This window comes from Mustela putorius, unplaced genomic scaffold, assembly GCF_011764305.1.
Source record: "Mustela putorius furo isolate JIRA1106 unplaced genomic scaffold, ASM1176430v1.1 tig00000242_pilon_pilon_pilon, whole genome shotgun sequence".
Lineage (NCBI taxonomy): Eukaryota > Metazoa > Chordata > Mammalia > Carnivora > Mustelidae > Mustela > Mustela putorius.
In genome coordinates this window covers 6551086-6575475 of record NW_025421325.1, presented here as the reverse complement: position 1 = coordinate 6575475, position 24390 = coordinate 6551086, and the positions used below count along the sequence as shown (strand labels likewise).

Below are 24390 nucleotides of genomic sequence, written 5' to 3'. Positions count from 1 at the left end.
TTGTGACTAGGAAAAAAATTTAATAAATGTTATTCAACAAAATAAATCTGAAATTGGAATTTAAATAGGTAAAGATATGTGCTTTATACCATTATATACCATTATATGGCCTTATACCATTATAATTTTCGTAACAAACTAGTTTTAGAATATCTTCAAACAAAGGCTGCTTATGCTTATAATTATAGTCAATAGGTTATGGAGGTATTAAGATATGCAAATTTTGGAGAAGATACACATGGGGAGGCAATAGAAATCCCTTAAAAATCTGGGCCAACATTATTAAAGCTATGCTCTTCTGAAGACTGGAGTGATACAAACATCGCAATCACCTTTGGATTACGAAGGAGAGCTGAAAACTCAGGTATCTGCATGTCATTCTTAAGAGATAAAGACAGGCCACAGTTTTTACATTTGGAAGAGTAGAAAAGAACATCGAGAGATTTAAGGCAGAATATAATGGAAGCTGAAATACAAGGTCTCTTAATATCAACTCCCCCAAATTTTAATAGTAGAGCACACTGTTTAAAGTAGATTCAAATTACAAATGAAAAGGTACTTTTATTCACATATTACAAATCTAGCGTGAAATCTACTTAATGTAATGGTTCTCACAAAGATGATGTTGTGGACAGAATTAAAGGTAAGGATTGTAGCAGATTCATGGTAAGGACTGCCAGAGAGACCTTTTTTGACAAATGAAGTCGAAATCACATTTGTTTAACAAGGTACTCTGAAGACATGCCAATAGAAGATTGAAAAGGCTTTAATAGAAGGGCTTTGTAGGAGGAGATCAAAGCAACAGCAAAGGCAATGAAAAGAAAAAAAGGCAAGCAGTCTGGGTTGGCTGCAACTATTTTGAAAACTGGATTGAGGATTTCTTCCTTGATCTGACAGACAACAGAAGGCTCTCAAAAGGCAGTGATCATAATTAGAAAAGGATTCTCTGTCAGTTGTGTAACAGGTGAGAAAACCAAGTGTGAAAGCTATGTCACTAGTTCAGGTGATCGGTAATGAGAGACTCAACAAAACCCCACAGACCTCAGCTTTTGTCTCGATATAAGGGGACAGGATGGAGTTGGGATAGGGTTGGGTGGGTAATTAAGACTCAGAAACTTGAAGCCTGAATAACTGAATGGTCCTGCTAGCAGAGATATATATATTAAAGAGAGAGAGGGAGAGAAAGAGAGAGAGTGCGCGCGCGAGAAAGATTTTTTTTGGAGATGATGAGTCATCAAAGATACAGAACAAAATAGTGCCACCCAAGAGTAGAGAAGAGAGTTTCAAGCAGGAAGCCAACAATGCCATTAAATGAAGAAGGAAATTTAAAGATAATCCCCCAATTTTAAGGCAATACACTACTGCTTTGTTAGTATAGAAACATCTTAAGTCTAATAATTAAAGTCTAATTTAAGAGCACACTATCACTATCTCTCTAATAAACACTGTATTATACAACACAAAAAAACCTCAAATTCAGAATAGAGGAAGAATTCCCAACCATCAAAGGATTTTCCCTTACCTTTTTTCATGAAGATGCATACAGCGGACAGTGGAAGTATGTCCATATAAGGTATGTATACATTCTCCGGTCTCTGCATTCCACACTTTTAGAGTCCGATCTGTAGATCCACTAATGATGATATTGTCTCTCATCTGTGATGACCATACTCCACCTGTGTGTCCCACTAATGTTCTCAGACACTGGAAAAACACTTAAGATGATTACTTTCGGGTAGAAAGAAAAACGATATACATAACATTTCAGTAGCTCATTAAAATCTGGGATAAAGTTATTCACAGAATTTGTCTGGCACATCAGAAAACAATTTTTCACATCAATATAACATGATACCATCACTGTTGATCGCTTTGCTTATTCAGTAGCATTATATATTAAACACGGATACAACTGACAACAAGTATGTAGAAAGTAAAACACTTCTCATTAAAGGATGACAGCCCCAACCTGGTCTCTCTGACGAAATAATGCTAAAATTGCAATTTGGCTTCTTCCATAGGAATGGATTTAATGAAAGAATGCCAACCGTGTTAGGTGTGGCTACATACCACATTTCATCTGAATCTGCCCCAAGGCAATAGTTAGAGGAGCCAGGCAAGGTACTTCTAGACAAGTAAAGACAGATATTAAAACTCTGAAATAAGTCCAAAACTAATATTACACTACGGAAATATGAAGCTGCCTTAAAAAAATGTTAACATCTGACTTGGAATATTTAGAAGGTTCTTGCCCAAGAATCAGCATGCTGTAAGACATTTTAAAGACAGGTTTTTTCCCCTTCACATTTTCCTGTTTTTTTAGCTGGTCAATTACTTAATTTTTGAAAACATTCTCCAGTGGTCAGATAAAAATAAGTATTCACCACAGAACCATTAGGATGTAATATTGCATGCAGCGAAACTGATTGCTTGGACTGCTTTTTTTCTTCAAACTCCTACTTAAATACTGTATCTGCTTTACTTTTCATCTCACCAGGCTTAAAATAGTCTAAATTAACATGATTATTTAACTTCTAAACTATAGGTAAGTTATCAACAAAGCAGTCTACAAAGAAAAACAATTACCCCTCAATCATAGTTTTGAAAAAGTTTAAAAAAGGATAATATAACTGAGGTGGTTAGTAAAAGTATGAAAAATAAAGCCAAGAAAAAGATAAAGCACGTCTGTAAAAATCATACAATAATGAAGTCACAAAGATAGACAGACTATTTACAGGAAGAAACTAATGACATCCCTATCCTGAGGAACATTATCTTTGTTGCCAGGCAAAAAACTAAATTAGAAGCTCTGATATTTGTTATCGAAATAAGCTGAGGTCAAAAATGAACCCATGTTTTCCCTGGTTGTTCTTTGCAAAGACATATACAAACAGTGAAGTGTAGAGAGAAGTAAGCTTACTTTGCCTGTGACTGCTGACCAGACTTTTAAAGTGTTGTCATCAGAACCACTAACTATTCGGTTACCACAAAACTGCAAGCATGTGATCACATGATCATCATGTCCTTTCAGAACCTACAAGATAAATGTACAGATTCGAAATCTTATTAAAAAATGTTCTTTAAAATACTAGTGAAAAGAAAAGCAATAAATAGGAACAGCAATCTACAGTCTATTTCTAAAATTATAATTTATATAAAACACAAAGTATCATCCTTCCCGAATGATGAATCAAGTATTAAACATATCATTTTTTCCAATTCTATGATTTATATGAGAGATATCAACTATTAAAATTGAGTGAGTCAAGACATCATAAAGATGGTTCAAACACAAATGTATAATAATTTATCTGTTCAAACAAAAAAAAATGCATCTCCGTTTTGCAATTTTCACACACAAAAACAGAAGCACCTACAACCTAGAAAGACAAGAGTAACAATAATTATCAACTTATTCAAATTAAAACACAAAAGGCCTGGGACTCCTGGATGGCTCAGTCAGTTAAGGGTCTGACTCTTGATTTCCGCTCAGGTAATGCTCTCAGGGTCATGTGATTGAGCCCCCAGTAGGGCTCCATGCTGGGTATGGACCCTCCTTGAGATTCTCTCTTTCTCCCTCTGCCCTTCTCCCCTCACCCACTCTCTCAAAAAACAACACTTGTCATAATCTATACATAGTTACACATTAACAGTATCTTCCCTAATTGCTTTTTTCCAGTTGTATAAATACATCTAAGAATTTCAAGCATTTTACCACTATTTATATACTTACAGTGAGACAGAAAATCAGTGATATGCTTAAATTTATAAAAATAAAACTCACAAGAAACACCCAAAACAAATAGGCACTCCTCAAAAAATCATGTTCTAACTGCATGGTCACAGGTAAACGTATATGACACAAAATTCAACAGGATATTCAGAAATTTTCATTTACCTACGGTAGAATGACAAGCACTTCAACTCATCTTTTATTCAAGTACAGTCCATTGTCAGACTGGAGAAGTTAGCAATAGAGAACTATCATCCATTACACGTTCAGTTATTTAAAAATACACTGTTTTCTTTCTACAGTATATAGATGTCAAGTTACACTGCTGGCCAAGAAGAGCATACTAGGTACCAAAACTGATCAGTGGTTGCTGCTATTGTTGTGCAAGAGTTCAGTTACCTTAGGAGATTTGAGTTCTCCTCGCCTCCAGTTAGTATCAATTCTGTGCTGCCTGATGTATGCACTTTTCCATGGACTGTGTATGAAACCTGGTTTTATTACTTTTCTTCTCTTGATGTGCAATGGTTCATCGATACCTAAAGTTTTAAAGAGTGAGAGTATAACTGCTGTCGCCAATAAAAATTACACATTTTATAATGTATCTAATTTCCTCCCATGCTCAAAACCACTTAAATACAGGATGCTCTCCAATTTCTAAGAGTTATTATAAAACAATAATATAAAGTTTGCATTCTCTACGGCATGTTTTCATACTGACTTTTTTATTTCTTTTTCTAAATAATCCTATGAAATGCTGGTGAGGATGTGCAGAAATTTGAGCCCTTATGCAAAGTTTGTGGGAATATAAAATCGTATAGCAGCTATGAAAAATAGTATGGTGGTTCATCAGAAAAATTAAACATAGAATTATCATATCATCCAGCAATTCTAATTCTGGATATACACCCTAAAGAATTAAAAGCAGAGACTTGAACAGATATCTGTAGACCCATGTTCAGAGCTGCAATCATTCATAAAGCTGAAAGGTAGAAGAAACCCAAGCGCACATCAATGGATGAATGAAGAGGCAAAGTGTGTGTGTACAATGGAATATTTATTCAGAATTAAATAGAAGGGAATTCTGACACATGCCACCACATGGATAAACCTTCAAGACAAGTATGCAAAGTGAAATAAGCCAGTCACAAAAAAACAAATACCATATGATTCCACTTTATATGAGGCATCTAGAGTAGTCAAACTCATAGAGACAGAAAACAGAATGGTGGTCTCCAGGTGCTGCAGGGAGGAGGACTAAGGAGTTACTATTAAATTGGGATGGACTTTCAGTCAATACAAATAAAAAAGTTCTGGAGATGGACTGTGTAACAACACAAATGTACTTAATGCTACTGAACTGTACACTTAAAAATGGTTAGAAGAAATTCAGTCTTAGGCATATGTTAGCATAATTTTTTTTAAAGTCATCAAAATAATGATTCTATGAGAGAAGGTAAGGGAGGGATGATTAATCCCATTTCGTACAATATAGATTCTTGAGAAGAGCCTTCTCTTCACTAATTAGTCCAAGTTACGGACAGGGCAGAGGCAGGATTAGAAACCAACTGTCTTAGATCTTGACCTTTCACTCACTTGTAACTTCCTTGAAGGGGAGGATAACCTACAGAGTATCTGTCTCATGCTCTATGACTGTTTCTAAAAATTTCTGCTTATCAGAGATAAATCACATCTTTACATTTTTTTTCAAAAATATACTTTTTCTATATGCCTGCTGGAAAAAAAAGATTCTTTCTTTAGTTAATATGGATGATACCTTCTACTAAGAAAGGAGGTTTTTTTTCTTTTTTTTTCCCACAGTTTTCAAGAACATAAGCTCCATGATGGGAAGAAAATGGGAGTTCACTATTATATCCCCAGCATTTAAGAATGTCTAGCCCATAGGAGGTGTTCAATAAATATTTACGGAAGGAACGAATATAATATGGAATATTTGACTACTGTCAATATAATTTTAGGGTTTCCCTTATTCTATTCTATTCTATTCTATTTTGTGAGTGCGTGAGTGAAAAGTCACTCATTCCTGTGGATTCCAGTCAGTGAGTATGTCTCCCAAGGACAGCTGCAATTATAACCTTTATCTCAATTGTAAATATTGGAGAGGCAGGACACCTTTCTCATCCATAAAATCACTGGTAGAAATTGATAAATATCTTATTTTAAGCAAAAGTTTATATTTAGGTCTTTTGTCTTTTAATTGAGGTATAACTGATATACTATATTAATAGGTGTACAGCATAGTGATTCGATATTTATATACATTGCAAAATGGTCACCATAATGAATCTAGTTATCCTCTGTCAACTCACAAAGTTACTACAATATTATTGACTATATTTCCCATGCTTTCTTTTATCTCCATGACATACTTATTTCATAATTGGAAGTTGGTAGTTCTTAATCCCCTTACATCATTTTGCCACCCTCCCTCCTCCGCCCCAGCAACCCTTCCCTCGGGCAACCATCAATTTGCTTTCTGTATCTATGGGTCTGTGTTTTGTTTTTCAGGTTTCCCTTAAATCATCCTCATCTTGATCTTTTCATTGGTTATTAATTATACTAGAGACTGGGAAGCAAATCAGACCTATTTCCTATTAATTATTAGTGCTCATTAAAGGGGTTAGCTCTAAGATTTGGCTCATCTGAATGTGTAGAATAACCTGTGGATTTTATATAAGAAGGTGAATACAAATGAAGACTCATTCTTGATTCTTTGATAGGCTGCCAAAGTTCTTTTCTCAATTATCCACTACTTTAGTCTACATGCACATAAAACTTCTAATTTTTACTTTTTCTATTTGCTTTCTGAATCACTTTGCTTTTTCACAGTATAAAGATCTTCTCTCTGTGATTTTGAACCTTACCCTCTTCTTTGCATTTCTCTCTCCAGAGAAGGTTGTCTTCAGCCAAAATTCTCCAGTAGCGACACGTCTGAGCCGCTTGTAGCAGGTCTTTGGGTTCCAGGAATGAAAGCACATAAAGTGCCAGCTATGGAAAGGAAAAAGCAAAATATACCCATGTTTTAAATATATATGTGTGTGCGTGTATATATATATATTTAACATATAAATAATTAACTTATCTAGAACAATCTTCTATAGAATGAAGTACTTCTAGATAAACGTAATATAATTCTACATTCTATTTTCTTTAACTACAAAAGGGAGTACTTTCTAATAGTCAATCTTAAATATATACCAGACTTAAAAAACTTACTGTATTGGTTTTTATGAACTTCACTCCATCAGCTTCACCTCTTCAAGGAATACTTATTAAGCCTCTCTGTCTCTGCTTTTGCCTTTGTTCTGTGAGCCCCAACTCGAGAATTCTACCATTTATGTATATAGGTATACTTTACTAGTTGTTTAGGTTCTGTGCTTTCTCTCCCCATGACCAAGTAAATTCACTCAAGACAGGACTTAAATTAAGAAATGAGATTTCGGGGCACCTAGGTGGCTCAGTGGGTTAAAGCCTCTGTCTTCAGCTCGGGTAATGGTTTCAGCATCCTGGGATTGAGCCCCACATCGAGCTCTCTGCTCGGTGGGAAACCTGCTTCCTCCCTCTCTCTCTGCCTGCCTCTGCCTACTTGTGATCTTTGTCTGTCAAATAAATAGATAAAATCTTTAAAAGAAATGAGATTTCTAGATATTCTGTGTGATACGATTTCAGATCACTCCTGACAGATATAATTAATAGTTCTTTACCACAAAAAGTATTTATTATCACAATGATGAACTTTTCAAACATTTATACCCTTTACCAACAATTAATAAACTGCTCCACAGGCATATAAAAGTAATTAGGTTCTAATTACTTTACATTGTTTATGGGGATTTTCTTGATGGGCCAGATAGATTTTTGTAGGTTTGTACTAGCTCTTCAGTATATCACTGATTTTAAATTTTGTTTCCAATATTTCCAAACCATCAACTTTTTTTTTCAGTATGTATACTCTATTAAAGTAAATAAGGGCAGAAGAAAGAAGAAAGAAGGGAATAGTAGCTTCTGAGTATGCTTATCCAATTAGCCTCACTAATCACATAAAAATTTAAGTTATGATATTAGAATCAAAATGAACTAAACACAGCAATAAAGTTTAGTTTTCACAGAAATTAAATTAAAGTATTAAAACAAACTATCATTCAAATGGCTAAAGGCCGTATGGGGAGTAAAAGCACAGTTTGAATTGTTTTCTGATACTAAACAGTAATTACATGACATAAATTGTGCTTACCCAAGAACTTTGCATATAGAGAGTTCATCATTAATCACATATTTATTGAGTACATTTCATATAGAAAGTACTCCAACCAGTCAGTATTCAATTTAATACTACTACTACTATTGGACAGTAAAAATATTTCTGTGGAATGATCAGTTTTGGTCTATCAGAGAAGCCCATTTAGTCGGAGACATTTTAAATAAAAAGGCATAACTATATATTCAACAAGCTACGTATATGTGTGTATGTATACACATATACAAATACACAAACACATATATATCTCAACACTGTACTTCTTTAGAGGATACTCCATAAGTCACTTAATTTTAAAATTATTCAATCTATCAAAGCCCGGAAAAGTTTCCTCAGTGTCAGTATACCAGTAATGGGATAACACCATATTCTTTTTCTTCTACGTGAAATTGATATTTAACATAAAAATTATCAGGCACAAAGTTATACTGGTGGAAAAGATGCTATTTAGCGCCCAAGATATTTAATATGGTCACATGAAAAAGGCTCTTCTTTGCTTAGTTATCCAGCTGAAGTAGAAATCACGTAATTCACAGAAACAGTCACTGGATCTTAAAGGTTAGAAAACAAATCCAGAGCACCTTAAGATTTCAAAGGTACACCCAAACCATCAGTTACAACATCCTCCAATACCAGTGACTGTGAGATCCCCTAGTCTAGGGTATGCCTGCTTTAAAGAGTAAAGAAACACTCAGGCGCTAAGAATGTTGAAGTGCTAACCCCACAGTAACTGGCACACTTTCCTTTAAAATAGCAAAGACCCTAATTCAACCATGAACTTCAACTTATTCTATTTAAATCTAATCAGTTCTATTCAAAACATCTAAGTATTTCAGAAAACACACACAGCAAAATAAAAAATATGAATAAGAAAATCAGAACCAGTAAAAATATAAATCAGAAAAGAAGGTTTAAACCAGGGGAAAGTAGAATACAAATATATTGGCAACAGCATCTTATATGGTTTTTTAATTAAACTGCCAAGCAAAAAGGGAATGGCAATCAGTTACACAATTCTTAGTGTTTATTATGGAAGAAGTATACCAAGTCCTCAAAGGAAGCAAGGTTTTGTCAAACAGGGTTCCTTACAGGGGCCAGAGAGTGGGCACTGTCCTGAGCTACATCCTTAGAACACCAAAGCAGGGAATTACAGGTTTCTTACAGCCAACTAAAATGGTCTGGCTAATGCAGTTTTCTATTCATTTGTCCTAAAGGTAAAATCTAGAGAGTAATTCCTCCTAAGGACTTCCACAAGACAGAAGCTCTTAAGTTGAAAATCTGTTTTATAAAATTAACTTTTCTTTGGCCAAACTTAAAATTTCAGCGTGAGTCGCTCTTTTTTGTTCTTCTCTTATGTAACCTACATGAGAGACAACCATGTTATACTTGAAAGTTAGATAATACTTTCCCAGAACTGCTATATTTCCATGGGTTGAACTAAGTTGAAAGAGGGAGGGAAAAGAATAAAGAAAATGTTGGCTGATCCTATGTTAAGAATTTAAGTTTTACTCTAGGCCATTTACTATATCACTATGCTTTTCTTGGTATTCACTTACAAAATAAGGATAATGCTGTTTATCACAAGCCTCCCATGTGAGACTAGTGAGATTTTTTTCAAGGGTTTTGAGATTTAATAATGTGTTGGTAAAGAGCTCTGAGATCTGTTGAAAGGAATTATATGAAAATTATTTTAACTCCATTTCCTGACATGAAGGTAATGATGTTTTAAATAATAATAGTACATAGTCTCTAATAAGATAATAGTTTCCTTAAAGATTTAGACCTATACCATTATTTCGCCACATATAAAAAGAAGCATTTTTTTTCCCCAAAATAGGAAATGCTTCCTACTAGTTGAAAAAAAGGAAAACACAGATGATCTGCAGAGTCAGAGCCCTTGCTCATTCTTCTATCTATGCTTCCTTCTATTTCCTCAGGCAATCTTTAAAAGGAGAGTTAATCCAAGAAAATCTTTATTGCATTTACATCAGTTATCAATAATTTGTGCTTAATTCTTAGACTCTTAAAAATATTTCATATTCTCCTGACTTTGAATCATATTTTTGAGTGTTCTAAAGTTACTATGCAAATACAAATAAAGTAAAACAAAATAATCACCACTCATAGAGATAAGGGGACAAACGAGACTAAGCAGAAGTCTGTATATTAAAAAAATACTACCTTCTAAAATAAGGGGGACAGCCAAGGAAACCATGATGTATATACCATAATAATATCAGAGGTGATTAACTTGACTTTCAGTCAAATACTTATGAAAGTGCTACCTACTACGAATGTTCTTCTGGAAGCAAAGAGAGTTTGTATCATTTCCTAAGCCAATTCCATTCAAAGGGTTCAGTTTTAGAATGAGCCAGCAAAAATAAAAAAATTCTTTCTAGGACTATGCAACTTTTTTTTAACCATTTAAAAAAATCATTTCAAAGCAGTAGCATCTTAGTTTGTTTTTTCTTGGAGTAATGCTTAGTTTCATACATTAAATATGATAAAACTATTTACTCATATCCGATGTGAAATTATTTTTGAGACGATGTTTAATATCCATAGGATATTTAGAATGGATAAAAGAGTTGACTCCTTTCATATTTGAAGTTTCCAGATCATTTTCACTGATATATTACTGTTTAATATATTGTCTTCTTAGCTGATATATAATTAGTGGCACATATATAATTTGTGAAAATATAAACCATGGTGACATTGATTATTTAATTTTACATTATTTGTTTGCAGACAGAAATGAAACTGTGAAGCATATAACAGCAGTAAAAGAACTACATCTAAGCTATAAAAACAAATGAGCATAAATGATTCCAAAAGAAATGTTATAAGGATATAATCAATGCAGGAAATCTATGATTGTATGTATGTGTGTGAGAGAGAGAAAGATGGGGGCAAGAAGAGGAATGATCAGTAGAAAAAGATATACATGTGAAATTCCATATTTTTCAAAACAATTACACAATGTAAGTTAACAGAACTATAATTTATAGAATCACAAAATGTTAAGGACTATTTGGGACTTTGGATAAATAAACAACAAAATAAGAAAAAAAACACTGCTGTTTTAATAAAATCAGAATTTCTAAAAAATCTACTACTATATATAATAAATGTACCATGACAAGGCTGGACTTTAAATAAGCTGGGGGAAAAAATCAAAATAAAAAAATAATCAAATTAATGGAACTCAATAGCTTATTCTTATGTATGACTTACTGCAGTGGTGGAAAGAAATCACCTAATAAGTCCATAAATATACTTGATCTGAAAATGATATTATTAAGTCATGGCAGCTTATCATTTACAACTCTCTTTAACACTAATTAAGAGTGTTAAACCGACAATACTGAATACCATAATTAGCATGACCATGTTTAAAGATGGTTGTTATTGAGCTATATTTTCAAATAGCACCCAATGAAGAACATAATTGATAACCCTTACCTCTTTAGGAAGCAAGGAAATGAAGTCTCGTTGAAACTGGGGTTCTATCACTTGCATCATATGTTTTACTTGGGTTGGTTCACAACTATCAATAAGCTCATCTAAAGCAAGCAATTTCTCTGGTCCACTCCAGCTCTATGAAAAGGGAAGCAGAGATTTTTATTATTTGAATAGATATCTCAAATTACAAGCTCATAAAGGAAAACCACATTTACAAATAACATAAAAGGTGGCTACTTATAGCGAAATTTTCTCCATAGGTCATTGATGTGATAATCAATGTCTCATCAAATTTACTAGCTACCTTTATTTTTTTAATTTAAAAAAGCCATGGTTTTGACAAATATTTTTGCACTACATTATTTATTACAAATATTATATGTTCATGTACCATCAAGATATTGGCTGAGAAATCAAAGTTTTATCTGGAAACATCAATTTGGCTACTGAGTAAATAGGGTATTTTGAAAGATGATCTTCCTTTCTCTGTATTCTTTCTAGTGGGCACCATAAAATTTTTGATGGTGTTAATAAGGCACTCATCTGAGAGTTAAGAAACTGGCAGCATCATTTAGAGAAAAATTAATAACTGGATATATGCATATCTGACAAGTGCCTTCCACAAAATAAAAGAGCTTTGATTTATTATGTGAAAATAATTTCAGATAAAAAGTAGCAAAAATATAAAACAGTAACTTAGTAATAAAATTAGAGTATGAACAAAAGGATCAGAAACAAAGCACTACATTATGGAAAAACAAAAACACATCATAATACTTTTAAAAATATGAGCTACTTTAAACTAGACTAGGAATATTTAAAACATCTTTTTTTTTTTTTTGCCAGTGAGGATCATCTGCACAGAAGAGCCATGATTCTTAAGAGGAAAAATTAAAAAGCTATGTGAAAAATTTAAAATGTTAGAATTCCCCCCACACAATAATCATGTAAAACATTTACTTTATTCTTCTTTAAAAGTTTTATTTATTTGCCAGAAAGAGAGAGAGAGTACGCACAAGCAGGGGGAGCGGCAGGCAGAGGGAGAAGCAGACTCCCTGCTCAGCAGGGAGACCAATGTGGGGCTCAATCCCAGGACCCTGGAATCATGACCTGAGCTGAAGGCAGATGCTTAACTGACTGAGCCACCCAGGCGCCCCCACATAAAACATTTATATAGCCTTGTGATATTTAAGTGAAGGAACATCCTTGAGTAGGATGATTTAGGTACATTTGTGAATTATTATGCCCATTTTGGAAGCAGGTGAAGAGAGAATAGATGGGGTTTGGAGCTAGAAGGATCTGGATTTTAACATTCCATTTCTTGCTCAAATTAGGCACCTGGATCTTATAACATGTGAAACAGGTAACAACTGAAAACTGAGATATACTGAGGAGACGAGAAGCCTTATTTAGAATACTTTTTAAAGTATGTAAAAAATGTTTTACCCCCTTAATATCTACAATGAATTTCATTTCTTCTTTCCTATCATAAAGTGTAGATTATGTTAATACTATCAAACATTTCAGCCGTATTCCTCCCATAGTACTTACCACAAATATTACCTTATTTAATTAAAAAACCCTGGGAAACATTCGCATTTTACCCCCAAATATAAGGAAACCCAGGCTCTAAAAAATCATATTCTTTCATTTCTACATATACATGCACCTAGAACATTCACCCTTTTTAGTTAGGGTGAGGACTGACACACAGATACTCATATGCATGTATCTGCATACACATGACCCATTAAAAGCAGTTAAAGTTTGATGGTCTTGTTCAGTTTTCCTCACACAGCTTCAAATCCTGGTTCAAAATTTATCTCTTTGATAAAACTTACACTGATCAATCTCCACTCATCTCTGATCATTTAGGATTAATACTATAAACTCTGATTTACTGATTTACATTCCTCTCAGGACTGAAGGTGGGCTTTTATAACATGTTGTGCCTCTGCATCTATATAAGGATTCATGGACACTACTATACGGACATGCCAATGTGGGTGATGGACAACTTATGCTAACTAGATTAAAATGCAGCTTTAAGTAACTCTGTAGCATAATCATTTTTTAAAGATTTCATTTACTTATTTGAGACAGAGCAAGAGAGAGAAAAAGCAGGAGCGGGGTGGTCAGAAGGAGAAGCTGACTTCCAGCTGAGCAGGGAGCCTGATATGGGAGACTTGATCCGGGGACTCTGGGATCATGACCTGAGCTGAAGGCATATGCTTAACTGACTCAGCCATCCAGAAGCCCCTTATTGCAAACTTTTTAAACCCCTTTGCAAATATGAATGCCTGTCCTAGAAATAGTTTTTGGAAGTGTTTATGGTTAAATTTTGATATGAAAATAAGGATATCATAGGTAATCTTTTACAGTGAAAAGTGAAAATCTTTCGACATATTACTACTCTATATACTTTACATAGATTAATAACATTAATATCTACTATGAATATTTCTACTTTAAGGTAATATACATATTTGATGTTTCCTTTTTTCAATTAATGTATTGTTACTGTTTTCTTAAGAAAAAAAGGAATAGAAAAACATTATCAATATATGATATATAAGTGCGTCTTTCATCAAGGATTTTAGGAGATAGGGTGTAGAATGAAAAAAGACAGAACAGAAGACAAATAGCTTATTCCTACCTTAAACATTAAAAACTGTGTCAGAAATTTCTATATACTTAAGGAAAAGTCCATGACAAAAACTGTGCCTGCATAAATGATTTTTTTAAAGATTTTATTTATTTATTTGAGAGAGAGAGAGAGAGAGCGAGAGAGCACGCAACAAGCAGGTAAGTCACTGGGGGAGAAGGATAAACAGGCTCCCCGCTGATCAGGGAGCTTGATGTGGGGCTTGATTCTAGAACCCTGAAATCCCAACCTGAGCTGAAGGCAGATACTTAATTAACTAAGCCATCCAGGTACCCCAACGTTTTTGTTTTAAACACTATTTGGGGGCACATGAGTGACTCAGTCGGTTAAGAGGTTGCCTTCAGCTCAGGTCATGATCCCAGGGTCCTGGGATCAAAGCACCGCATGGGGCTCCCTGCTCAGCAGAGAGCCTGCTTCTCCCTCTCCCTAGGCCGGCTGCTCTGCCTACTTGTGTTCTCTACCTGTCAAGTAAATTAAAAAAAAAAAAGAAAAAAAAACTTTAAAAAATAAAAATAAACACTAGTTGGGGTTTAACAAGTCAAATAAAAAGCATACCTTGATTTAAATTATATACACATTCAGCAGAGAGTACTTTGTGACATTTTATTGAAAAGTACATCACAGACAAGGATTAGCAACATAGGCTGTAAACTAGATGGTAAATGAGACTGTTTCCACAAGCACACATATTCAACAGTCTCATTGCTCATTAAAATCACATCTCTTGGATGGTTCAAACAAGGGTATGAGCCATACAGATACTTTGCTCTCTCTAGCCTAGATTTCTTCCTTAACTCCAGACCACTACATAAAATTGCTTACTCGATATGTATTCTAAGATATGTAATAGAAACAGCATTTCCACGATCCTTCTCTTCAAATATGTACATCCACAATCCTTCCTATTTCAGTAAAGTGTAACTCCATTCTATTAGTTGCTCAGGCCAAAATCACTGGAGTCATCCCTGACTCTCCCATTCTCACCACTGTTAGATGGTACTGGTCTATCAACAAATTTAAGTCTTTTTTTTTTTTTTTTTAAGATTTTATTTAACAATTTAAAAGTCTTAAACTTCAAAATATATCAGAATCTGACCATTAACTACATTCATCTAGTTTCTTTTATTTCTCACCTGGATTATTCCTATAACCTCTTACTCAATCTCTCAGCTTCCCACCTTTGCCCTCCTCATTCTGTTCTCCACAAAACAGTGATATTCTACTTAAAACCCTCTAGTGGCTTCCCACTTCAAAGCAAAAACCAAAATCTTTAGGTTGGCCTATACAAGGTTCTAATTTCCTACTCCTACCCCTCTTGTTTCCTCCCTTTAGCCATAAACACAACAAGCATTCTCTGCTTCAGAGCCTTTTCACGTGCTACTCCTGCAACATTCTTGCCCTTGATATCCACATGGCTTGCTTCCTTCCTTCCTTCTGAGACCTGTTCTAGACAACCTTTCTAAAATTGCAAACCAGTTCCAACACTCCCCTCCCCATTCCACTCCCCTTCTGACTATAAGTTCAGGGTTTGGGTCTGTCTTATTTACTACTATGTCCCAAATCCAAAGTAGAACCTAGCACCTGACAGCAGCTCAGTAATGATTTGCTGAATAAATAAATGAATCCCCAAAGAATCAGGAAATACCACACCACCACAATCTCAAAATTCTCTCCAGAAAGTATTTCTAGTATTTATATTTGACAGTATTACTAGAACTTACTTGTTTAGTCTGGTTCCAAGACTGGTTCCAAATGCTGTATACATACATGATTTACCAGCAAAAAGTATATATTAACTTGAAAACCTAGCATTTAATGACTATATTAAAACAAGTAACAACAACCCACACAAACCTTTAATGAGGAATAGTGGAAAGAGCACTGAATTGGGGCTCAGAAAACCCAACTTCTGGAGAACATACTGCCACTAATTAGATTACAGTTTAACCTCTGTGGGCCTTAGTTTCTTTATCTGCAAAAGTGCTGCGTAATTCTGATAATGTTTTTATTTCTGTTCTAAAAAACAGTTGTCCTGGATAAAAGCATCTACCTTTGGTTTTTCATAGTAAAGTTATCTGAGAACATATTTAAGGGGATAGGAAAAACATTCCAAATTCGAAGAGGATCAAGAGAAACAAAGCTTGCTTTGTGGACAAAATTGCAAATGCAAACTTGAAAATTCTCCATGTAAGTGCTATTTTATTTCAGATAATTAGAAAATACAGGTAGGAGCAAAGAATATAAGGAGCACTGAACTGTAATCAGAAGCTTGGGTTTCACCAGTAAATTCACTATGCAACCATATGAAAGTCCCTTAATTAATCTCAGAGACCCCACCTGTTTAATAAGGGGCTTGGTCAAGGCTTTGGCCACTCCCCAAATGCTGGTTGGGGAGTGTTAAAGATCAGAGTCCTATGACTCGCCATTAGAGAATCTGATTCAGAAGTCAAGGTGGGGCTGAGGACATTTTATGTTTTAAATAAACAACTCATCCAGTACTGATGCAAGTGATTAATAAACCAGTAGTGGTTACTACTTTGGACTATCCCTATAACCCATTCACACAAACATTTTATGACTTTGGGCAGTACTGTGCCTGAATTTCACATAGTCAAGAACTCAGTTCTTAAGACTTTTTAAAACTCTTCCTCATACAAGGTTTCTTGCTCATACTGCCTCAAATACAATTGCAAAGTAATACTAAATTCATTTTTTTTGCATTATCCTGTTTTAATATTTTGTTGACCAGCAAATAAAAAAGACCAAAATAAAATAAGCTAGAGAATATGTACAATTTCTAAGCGTTAACATGAAACTTAATTAAATCTTTCAAGAGAGTATTTTTATTTTACTTTTAATTTCAAAGCACATGAGTATTTTTTCTACTTTATCATTTAAAAAATATTTTGGGTGCAAGTATTTTCAAAGTACTTTCACAGTTTTAATGCAATGCAAATTTGTTTTGATTAAAATAATGTTAATAATGTTAAGCTAGTAACATTTGTATGAAGCTGTTTTTAAAAGCCCCTTTTTATTTTTTTTATTTTATAAAAGATTTTATTTATTTATTTGACAGAGAGAGAGATCACAAATAGGTAGAGAGACAGACAGAGAGAGAGATGAGGAGAAGCAGGCTCCCTGCTGAGCAGAGAGCCCTATGTGGGACTTGATCCCAGGCCCCTGGGATCATGACCTGAGCCGAAGGTAGAGGCTTAACCCACTGAGCCACCCAGGCGCCCCTAAAAGCCCCTTTTTAGACCTCAGAAAAACTAAGGCTTGCAAAGTCTATTTCTTGATCAAGAGAGGAAACTAATATTTATTGAATCTCCACTATCCTTCCAAATGTAGCTTTAAGTACATTTATATGTTGTCTCCTGTTTGACAACTTTTTAGTGTAATACCTGTTTTACGGAGGATTAAAATAAGGCAAGAGTGGTTATATAATACCAACAAAATTCCCTAGTATTAGGAGGCAAAGCTAAAATTTTTACTAAGATCTTTTTCTTCTAAGTCATATGTGTTTCTCATAATAGGATACCTCTAAATATAAATTTCAACATAAGATAATGCTAATGTTATTGGTGCCTTTACTTACTCTAAAATTTTCAAGTAACAAACCCATATATTAACACCCAAATGCACAAGCAAACAAATGACTAATCCTCTGCCCTGAAATGAACAACCTGAACATCAATCTGGCTGCCAAAAAAAGCAGAATCAATGCCTACTAAATATTTCAACAGTACAAAATTTCTGTTTTTTTTGTTTTGTTTTGAATTTCCACTTCTATATTGCAGCGGTATTTTGTTTCAACTTCCCATTATCCAAAATGGCGTATCATTTATTCTCATTCAATTTATAAATTGAGTACAGAGTACTTTGTCAGAATAGATGGAGCTAGACCAAAACAATGCTGTATCACTGCCTTAGGAGCAATAGCAGAACAGTAAGGGGACAAGTGCTCCCATTTTGCTTGTTATGCAATGGAAAAGTCCTCATTAAATACCCCCACAGCACTTCTGTAGAAATCATGCCAGTTTAATTATCCCTCAACATAGCACATAGGTCAACTCATGACTCCCTCACTTTACTATGAAATTATATCTCTCTACATGTTAGGCATGAAAGCATTGTAAGCTCTGAGGCAGGTGATTCAACTTTAGTTCCTTTGGTGCCAGCCCTGAAAATAAAGGGCAATGCCCAACAATGAGGCCCTGGGTCACAGATGGATATAGTACTCAAAGGATTAAGGTCCTGATATACCTGTCTAGTTGGCCTTTTGTTGTTAGTAGATTTCTTTGCTGCAGAATATTTACCTGAAAAAATACATATAGTACTACACCTGCAGGGATAATTCTACCTATTATTCCTATTAGCTAAGAACAAGTTGTCTTCACTGCATCTACTTGTCACATGAAAAGCAATCAAATGGGTTTTTAAAACAGAACAAAAGCTAATCTAATATTCTTTAGTTTAATGAATCTTAGTAATTCTAAGAAATAATTTTTTTTAAACAAAAACATTTCTGAAGATAGAATGTTTCTAAAAAACCTATGGTCTCTCAGACTTGAGACACAGAGTATATGGGAACATGTGGACATTTCATCAAGAAAAGTATGAGTTAGGGGTGCCTGAATGGCTCAGTTGGTTAAGCATCTGCTTTCAGCTCAGGTCATGATCCAAGGTCCTGGGGTCAAGCCCTTCATCAGACTCCCTGCTTGATGGAAAGCCTGTTTCTTCTTCTCCCTCTGCCATTGCCACTTCTTGTGCTCTCTCTTGCTCTCAAATAAATAAATAAATAAATAAAATCTTTGGGGGGAAAAAAAAGAAAAGAAAGAAAAAGCATGAGCTAGCTAAATAGGCAAGCATTATACAAAGACCTTCCTAAAATATCCTCACTGCAAAATAAAGCACAAAGGGTCCTGGAATCAAGCCTTGAGTCTGAGTCTAGGTTCCCTGCTCAGCAAGGGGCCTGACTTTGACTCTCCCTCTGCCCCTCTCCTGCGCATGCTCTAAATAAAGTCTTTAAAAAATGCTATGAAATCAGCTTCTGCATTACTCTCAAGTGCTGTGCTGCTCTCACTGTATGCATGTGCAAGCATGACAACACACATCTACATTTCCATCTCCTTGGCTTAATCAAAGATGATAAAAATCTTTAAAGTATTTCTTTAAAAGTGTGAATGTCTGAGTCCTATTTTAACCTCTTACTGATGGATAAATTTCGTATCAAAAGGATATGGTAAAAACAAACAAACAAACAAACAAAACTTTAAATTGAGTGCATGCATAGAAAAAAATTAATTAAAAGTTTTTAAAAATCAGGAACCTAAGGCAAAGGAACTAGGAGGAGGAGAGGGAATTATCCTTGGGGAAAGGTAAGTTTAGTCATTTTGTAACTATGAAAACAGAAAAAAAAATTCTTTGTAATTTTAGTTGTTCATAACATCACAATAAGAATAATACACAAACTTTCATTCCTCTAACCCACAGATTCTCAGTCTCACACTGGTGACATTTTGGGCCCAAGAACAGTTTGCTACAAGAGACTGTCCTTTACATTGCCCCTACCCACTAGATGCCGGCAGTGTCCTGCCCTCCACCCCATCAGTTGTAATAACCAGAAATGTTTCCACAGAGGGAAAAATCTGCCCCCTGTTGAGAACCACTGCTCTAACCTTTCAGTTACCAACTGAAAAAAAAGGTTACCTTAGTTTCTCTGAAATCACCTGAAGGGCAGAAAACAATTTTAAAAACCCATTTAAAAGCAACATTGATTCAAGTGAGTTTTCTAGCTATAGAAGAAAAAGATTAGGACATTTATTTAGTTTTTGCCCAGGAATTTAATATATAAGGATTTACACAATGGACACCTTAAAAATCTGAAATACCAAATAAAGTATCTTCTTTTTCCCTTATGCATTTTTATTCCCTTATACATTCATAAAATACCACCAATCAAGCAGCTGGAGGTAAGAAAATATACTCATTTTTACATTAGTGCCATCTAATATCAGAGATAGCTTCACTTTACATAATTTATATTATTTAGTATTTACAAAGAATAAGCAAATGCTTAATCTAGGTCAACAATTTTGCTAAATACTTGATTTATATGCATTATCTCATTGGAAGAAGAAACAAATTAATTTACTATCACTATCATGAGTTCTAAAATTCCTAACAGAGGTTTGGTTGTAACCAATCTTCGCGGTAAACTTTCATAGACTTTATATGCCAGTAAAATACAGTAATCAGAAGTTTAACACAATAAGCCACACACAAGCATGGCACAGATGAAAAGAAGCTGTATCAACTCTTGAACACTACTAGGGTAACAGTGATGGGTAAGTCACCACCTGTGACTACTAATTAGCAGAGTTCCTACATTACTCCTAAAAGTCTAATTTCCAAGCACTACATTTTATTTATTTTTAAAAACATTTATTTATTTGAGAAAGTGTGTCTGTGCACACATGAGTGATGGGAGGGGCCAAGGGAGAAGGAGACAGAATCCTCAAGCAGACTCCCTGCTGAGCATGGAGACTGACAAGGTGCCCAATCCCAGGCCCTGAGATCATGAGCTGAGCGGAAACCAAGGATTGGCTGCTTAACGAACTGAGCCACTTGGGCAACCCCCAAGCAATAAATTTTAGAAAACAAGTACATTCAGCAACCCCAGAAACCCAAACATAAAGGAGAAAAGGAAGGAAAGTCTTATTATCTAAAAAGCAGTAAAAAATGCAAATGCACACTAATATAAAACAAGCACTGGATTCTCTCAGTTGATAAACTTAAAAATTAAAATGAGCTCCCTTATTTTCAATAGCATTTTTTATTGACAAACACTTCACATAACATAAAACTCACCATTTAAAATGTACACTTAAATGATTTCCAGCGCACACCTATCTTGCTGGGCAACCATCATCACTAATGACTCCAGAATAGTTCCATCACCCCCAAAAGAGATCCTGTACTTAATAGCAGTAAGTCCCAATATCCCCTCACCGATCTCATTGCAACTACTAGTCTATGTTCTGTCTTTATGGATTTGCCTGTTCTGGATATTTCATGTAAATATAATAATGCAATATGTGGCCTTTCGTGTCTGGCTTCTTTCACTTAACATAATGCTTTCAAGGTTCATCCATAGTGTAGCATGTAACAGTTCCTTTTCATGGCTGATGAATAAATCCCTTATTTTTTGCAGCAATTAAGTGAAGCATTTAAAGTACTGTGTTTAGACATGTCACCTGAAACATTTTCAGCCATTCCTGGAGGCCTGTAGGTGGTTGGACAGATGTAATTCGGCGTCGTTGTTGCCCTTGGCCATTGGCTGCTCTCAGGTCTCCAAAAGTTGTTGGTGTTGCTGAACATGGTACAAGTCCAGTGGTACTACAAAAAAAAAAAAAAAAAAAAGAAAGAAAAAGAAAGAAAGAAAAAAAAAACCCACAAGAGAGGAAACAAAGATAGGCATTTATTAACAATAATGGGCTTTAATTTAATAAGAATATGATCTGGCATATTTCGAACATCAATAAAATCATTACTTTTATTTGCTTATTCCCAGAGAGCAAGAATATACAAAATCTAGTCTGCTATTCTTAGAGTAGGTTTCCTGCCTCCTACGTAGCCACCTGTTATTATCCCAACCAAATGACAGAATCTCTATGGCAAAACTGCAACTTGTTGATACATATAAATACATAAAATACATATAAATAATAATGTATCCTTAGAAGATACAGTTCCCACCTCTCTTATGACCACTCCTTAGTGACTTAATTAAAGGAAAGTTTAAGTTTTCCTAATAAAAAGACCTATAAAGCTTATTAATGTTTTTAAAAATTCATACATAGAAGCAGTATACTCAAATACTTTGGACATTTCACTAGATATGTTCTAAATTATTTATAATATTTATTTCTCTCCAACTTCCCACTGTTGTTCATAAAGCTTAGCCTAGATGACATTTGACAGGAACAAGCCTTGATTAGACATAGATTTACTCAAAACAGTTAAATATTGAAAACTTACTATGTTATATGTAAAAATAAATAAAATGAGATGATCTAAATACTTTAATAATTTAAACTCTGAGACATTAAAGAAAAAAAACCCTGAAATTGAATTCTGCCACTAGTAAAATGAAAGAGTTAAGACTAGATGATCTATCTCTAAATCTGTCCAACTTTCCTAAAAATGACTAATAGCAGAACAAATATAGTTATAACCAAGTTATTAATATCTTAAGCTTTACTTTCTAATTTCAATAATATTTAAATCATTTAATCTTCAGGTAAATACGGAGTATCTCTATTTTAGAAACATTTGGAAAAAAGTGTAGGAAGATTCATAATTACATTTGTAAAATAATCTTCAATATGAGCTATGATAATAAAGTGTTTTAAATCCAAAGAACATACAAATTGTATCCTAATAGCTCAGAATTTGGCCCTGATAAGTTACTAATGAAACAACTCCCCAATTCTTTACTATCCAACATATCTCATTATTTTGTTAAAAAAAATCTATCTTAGTAATCAGATTTTACAGAAAAATCTACAGATCTTTCCACATTTAAATTTTTTAACATTATCCATCTATGATAATCTCTAAAATACAACAATTAAATCTATCTTCCTGTCTATCAAATTTCAAAGGTAAGCTCATTTTCATCTCCAAAATGAAACACAATGTGATCATAACTTAAATTTTCTAATAAAGTAGATGGAAAATCAGTTTCATTCTTATTATTAGAAAATCTGTCAAAAAAAATTTAAAAACACCAAACATACACTGACAAAGTCTCCAAAAAGACATCGAAACCAATATGCTATTTGGTTTGCTTTGATAGGATTATGTTAAAAGTGTTAAAAGGCTGAAAACAGAACTTGCACCTTTTTAGGTGCTTTCTCAATATACAAAATAAGCAACTAAAGGCAAAATTTTATTAAAATGTGTTCTCTAGTAAAAATTCAGTATTTATTTACAAGTGGCCTTAAAAACAACTGAAAATTTTAATACCTTTGTCCCGGTATCAGCCATATTAATAAAAGGCCAAAATGATACGGCTGACTGGAATCTACACATTAAAAATAGCACATTTTTAACATTAAACTCAACTTTCTCATCTAAGAAATACTTATCAAGACTAGAAGAAAAAAGCAAAAATGAAGTGAAGAGTTTCACTTGTCTCTCTTATCACTCCACACCCTCTGGTGGAGGTGCCCAAACACAATGAAACTGTCAAAAGGCAAAGGGCAAGTAAGAGAGAGGGGGACGGGACAAGCCAACATGGGGAAATCACACAGAAAGCATTTCTTGAATAAACAGGAGATAGTTTTATTTTTTTCTTTGTATCATGTCTGCATTTTTTGTATATAAAACTAATTATTATGATTTCTACATTTCACAGAAGAGCATTTGAAAAAAATCTGTCTACAATTGAATGAAATAAAAATATAAACTCTTTGGGGAAAAAAAGAGATGCAATCTCTAACAATGCCCAATCACAGAAACTTAAGTCTGAGGAGTGTTAATTTTTGCATCTTATATAATAATAAGCATAACTTTAAACCAAAATATTTAGGGGAAAAAATGTCACCATCACGAAGTTCTTATTGCTTCTAGCTCTAACTTTTATTAAGTAATTTGAAGTGACAATTATCCAAAGAAAAGCAAAAAAAGCTCTGAAGATACTTTTGTCATTTAAATTTTAAAATACCACATTCTGAATGACATCCAAAGCCATTTTTAATTGGCTGGGTAATAGATATTGTGCTTAAGTTAGCCTAATTAGCATGAGAGAGGGTAAAGTTTTATATTGATGCAAAATCCAAAAATGATGGAAGGTGCACAAAACAAGACTACAGTTGTATGTAGTTGTTATGGAAACTATTTTACTGTTGTGGAAATGTATGTGTTAAAAACATAAGATCTACCAAGCAAATAAAAGGGGATTTCTAACACAGTAAGATTTATTTAGTAACTGTGAGGTTTATTTCCCTGCTAATAAATGTAACTTCAACTTTGCATATATAAATATCTATCCTAGAATAGCTGTTGCTATAGTAACAAGATATATTTGCTCATATTCACATTTTAGAATTTACTTTTCAGAATTCCTTAAAATTTGTGATTTAAAAATTTTGTTCATAACAGAAATTCCGCTTGTGTCTTATTTCAAAGTATTAGTAAAAAAACACAGGCTATAGTGATAGTCATTCTTCTTACTTAAAATTATGT

General features: G+C 34.0%; 1 protein-coding gene across 6 annotated transcripts in view; it reads right to left on the bottom strand.

Moving 5' to 3' along the window:
• FBXW7 (F-box and WD repeat domain containing 7) overlaps positions 1-24390 on the bottom strand; it is a 232790-nt gene that overhangs the window by 5738 nt on the left and 202662 nt on the right. For all 6 annotated transcript variants that reach the window (XM_004758062.3, XM_045078322.1, XM_004758066.3 and 3 more), the window contains 6 exons: positions 21396-21537; positions 11475-11609; positions 6616-6739; positions 4133-4269; positions 2921-3034; positions 1523-1704 (listed from right to left, as the gene is read on the bottom strand). In XM_004758062.3, the coding sequence (XP_004758119.1) occupies positions 1523-1704; positions 2921-3034; positions 4133-4269; positions 6616-6739; positions 11475-11609; positions 21396-21537 (834 nt within the window). The remainder of the gene's footprint in view (positions 1-1522; positions 1705-2920; positions 3035-4132; positions 4270-6615; positions 6740-11474; positions 11610-21395; positions 21538-24390) is intronic.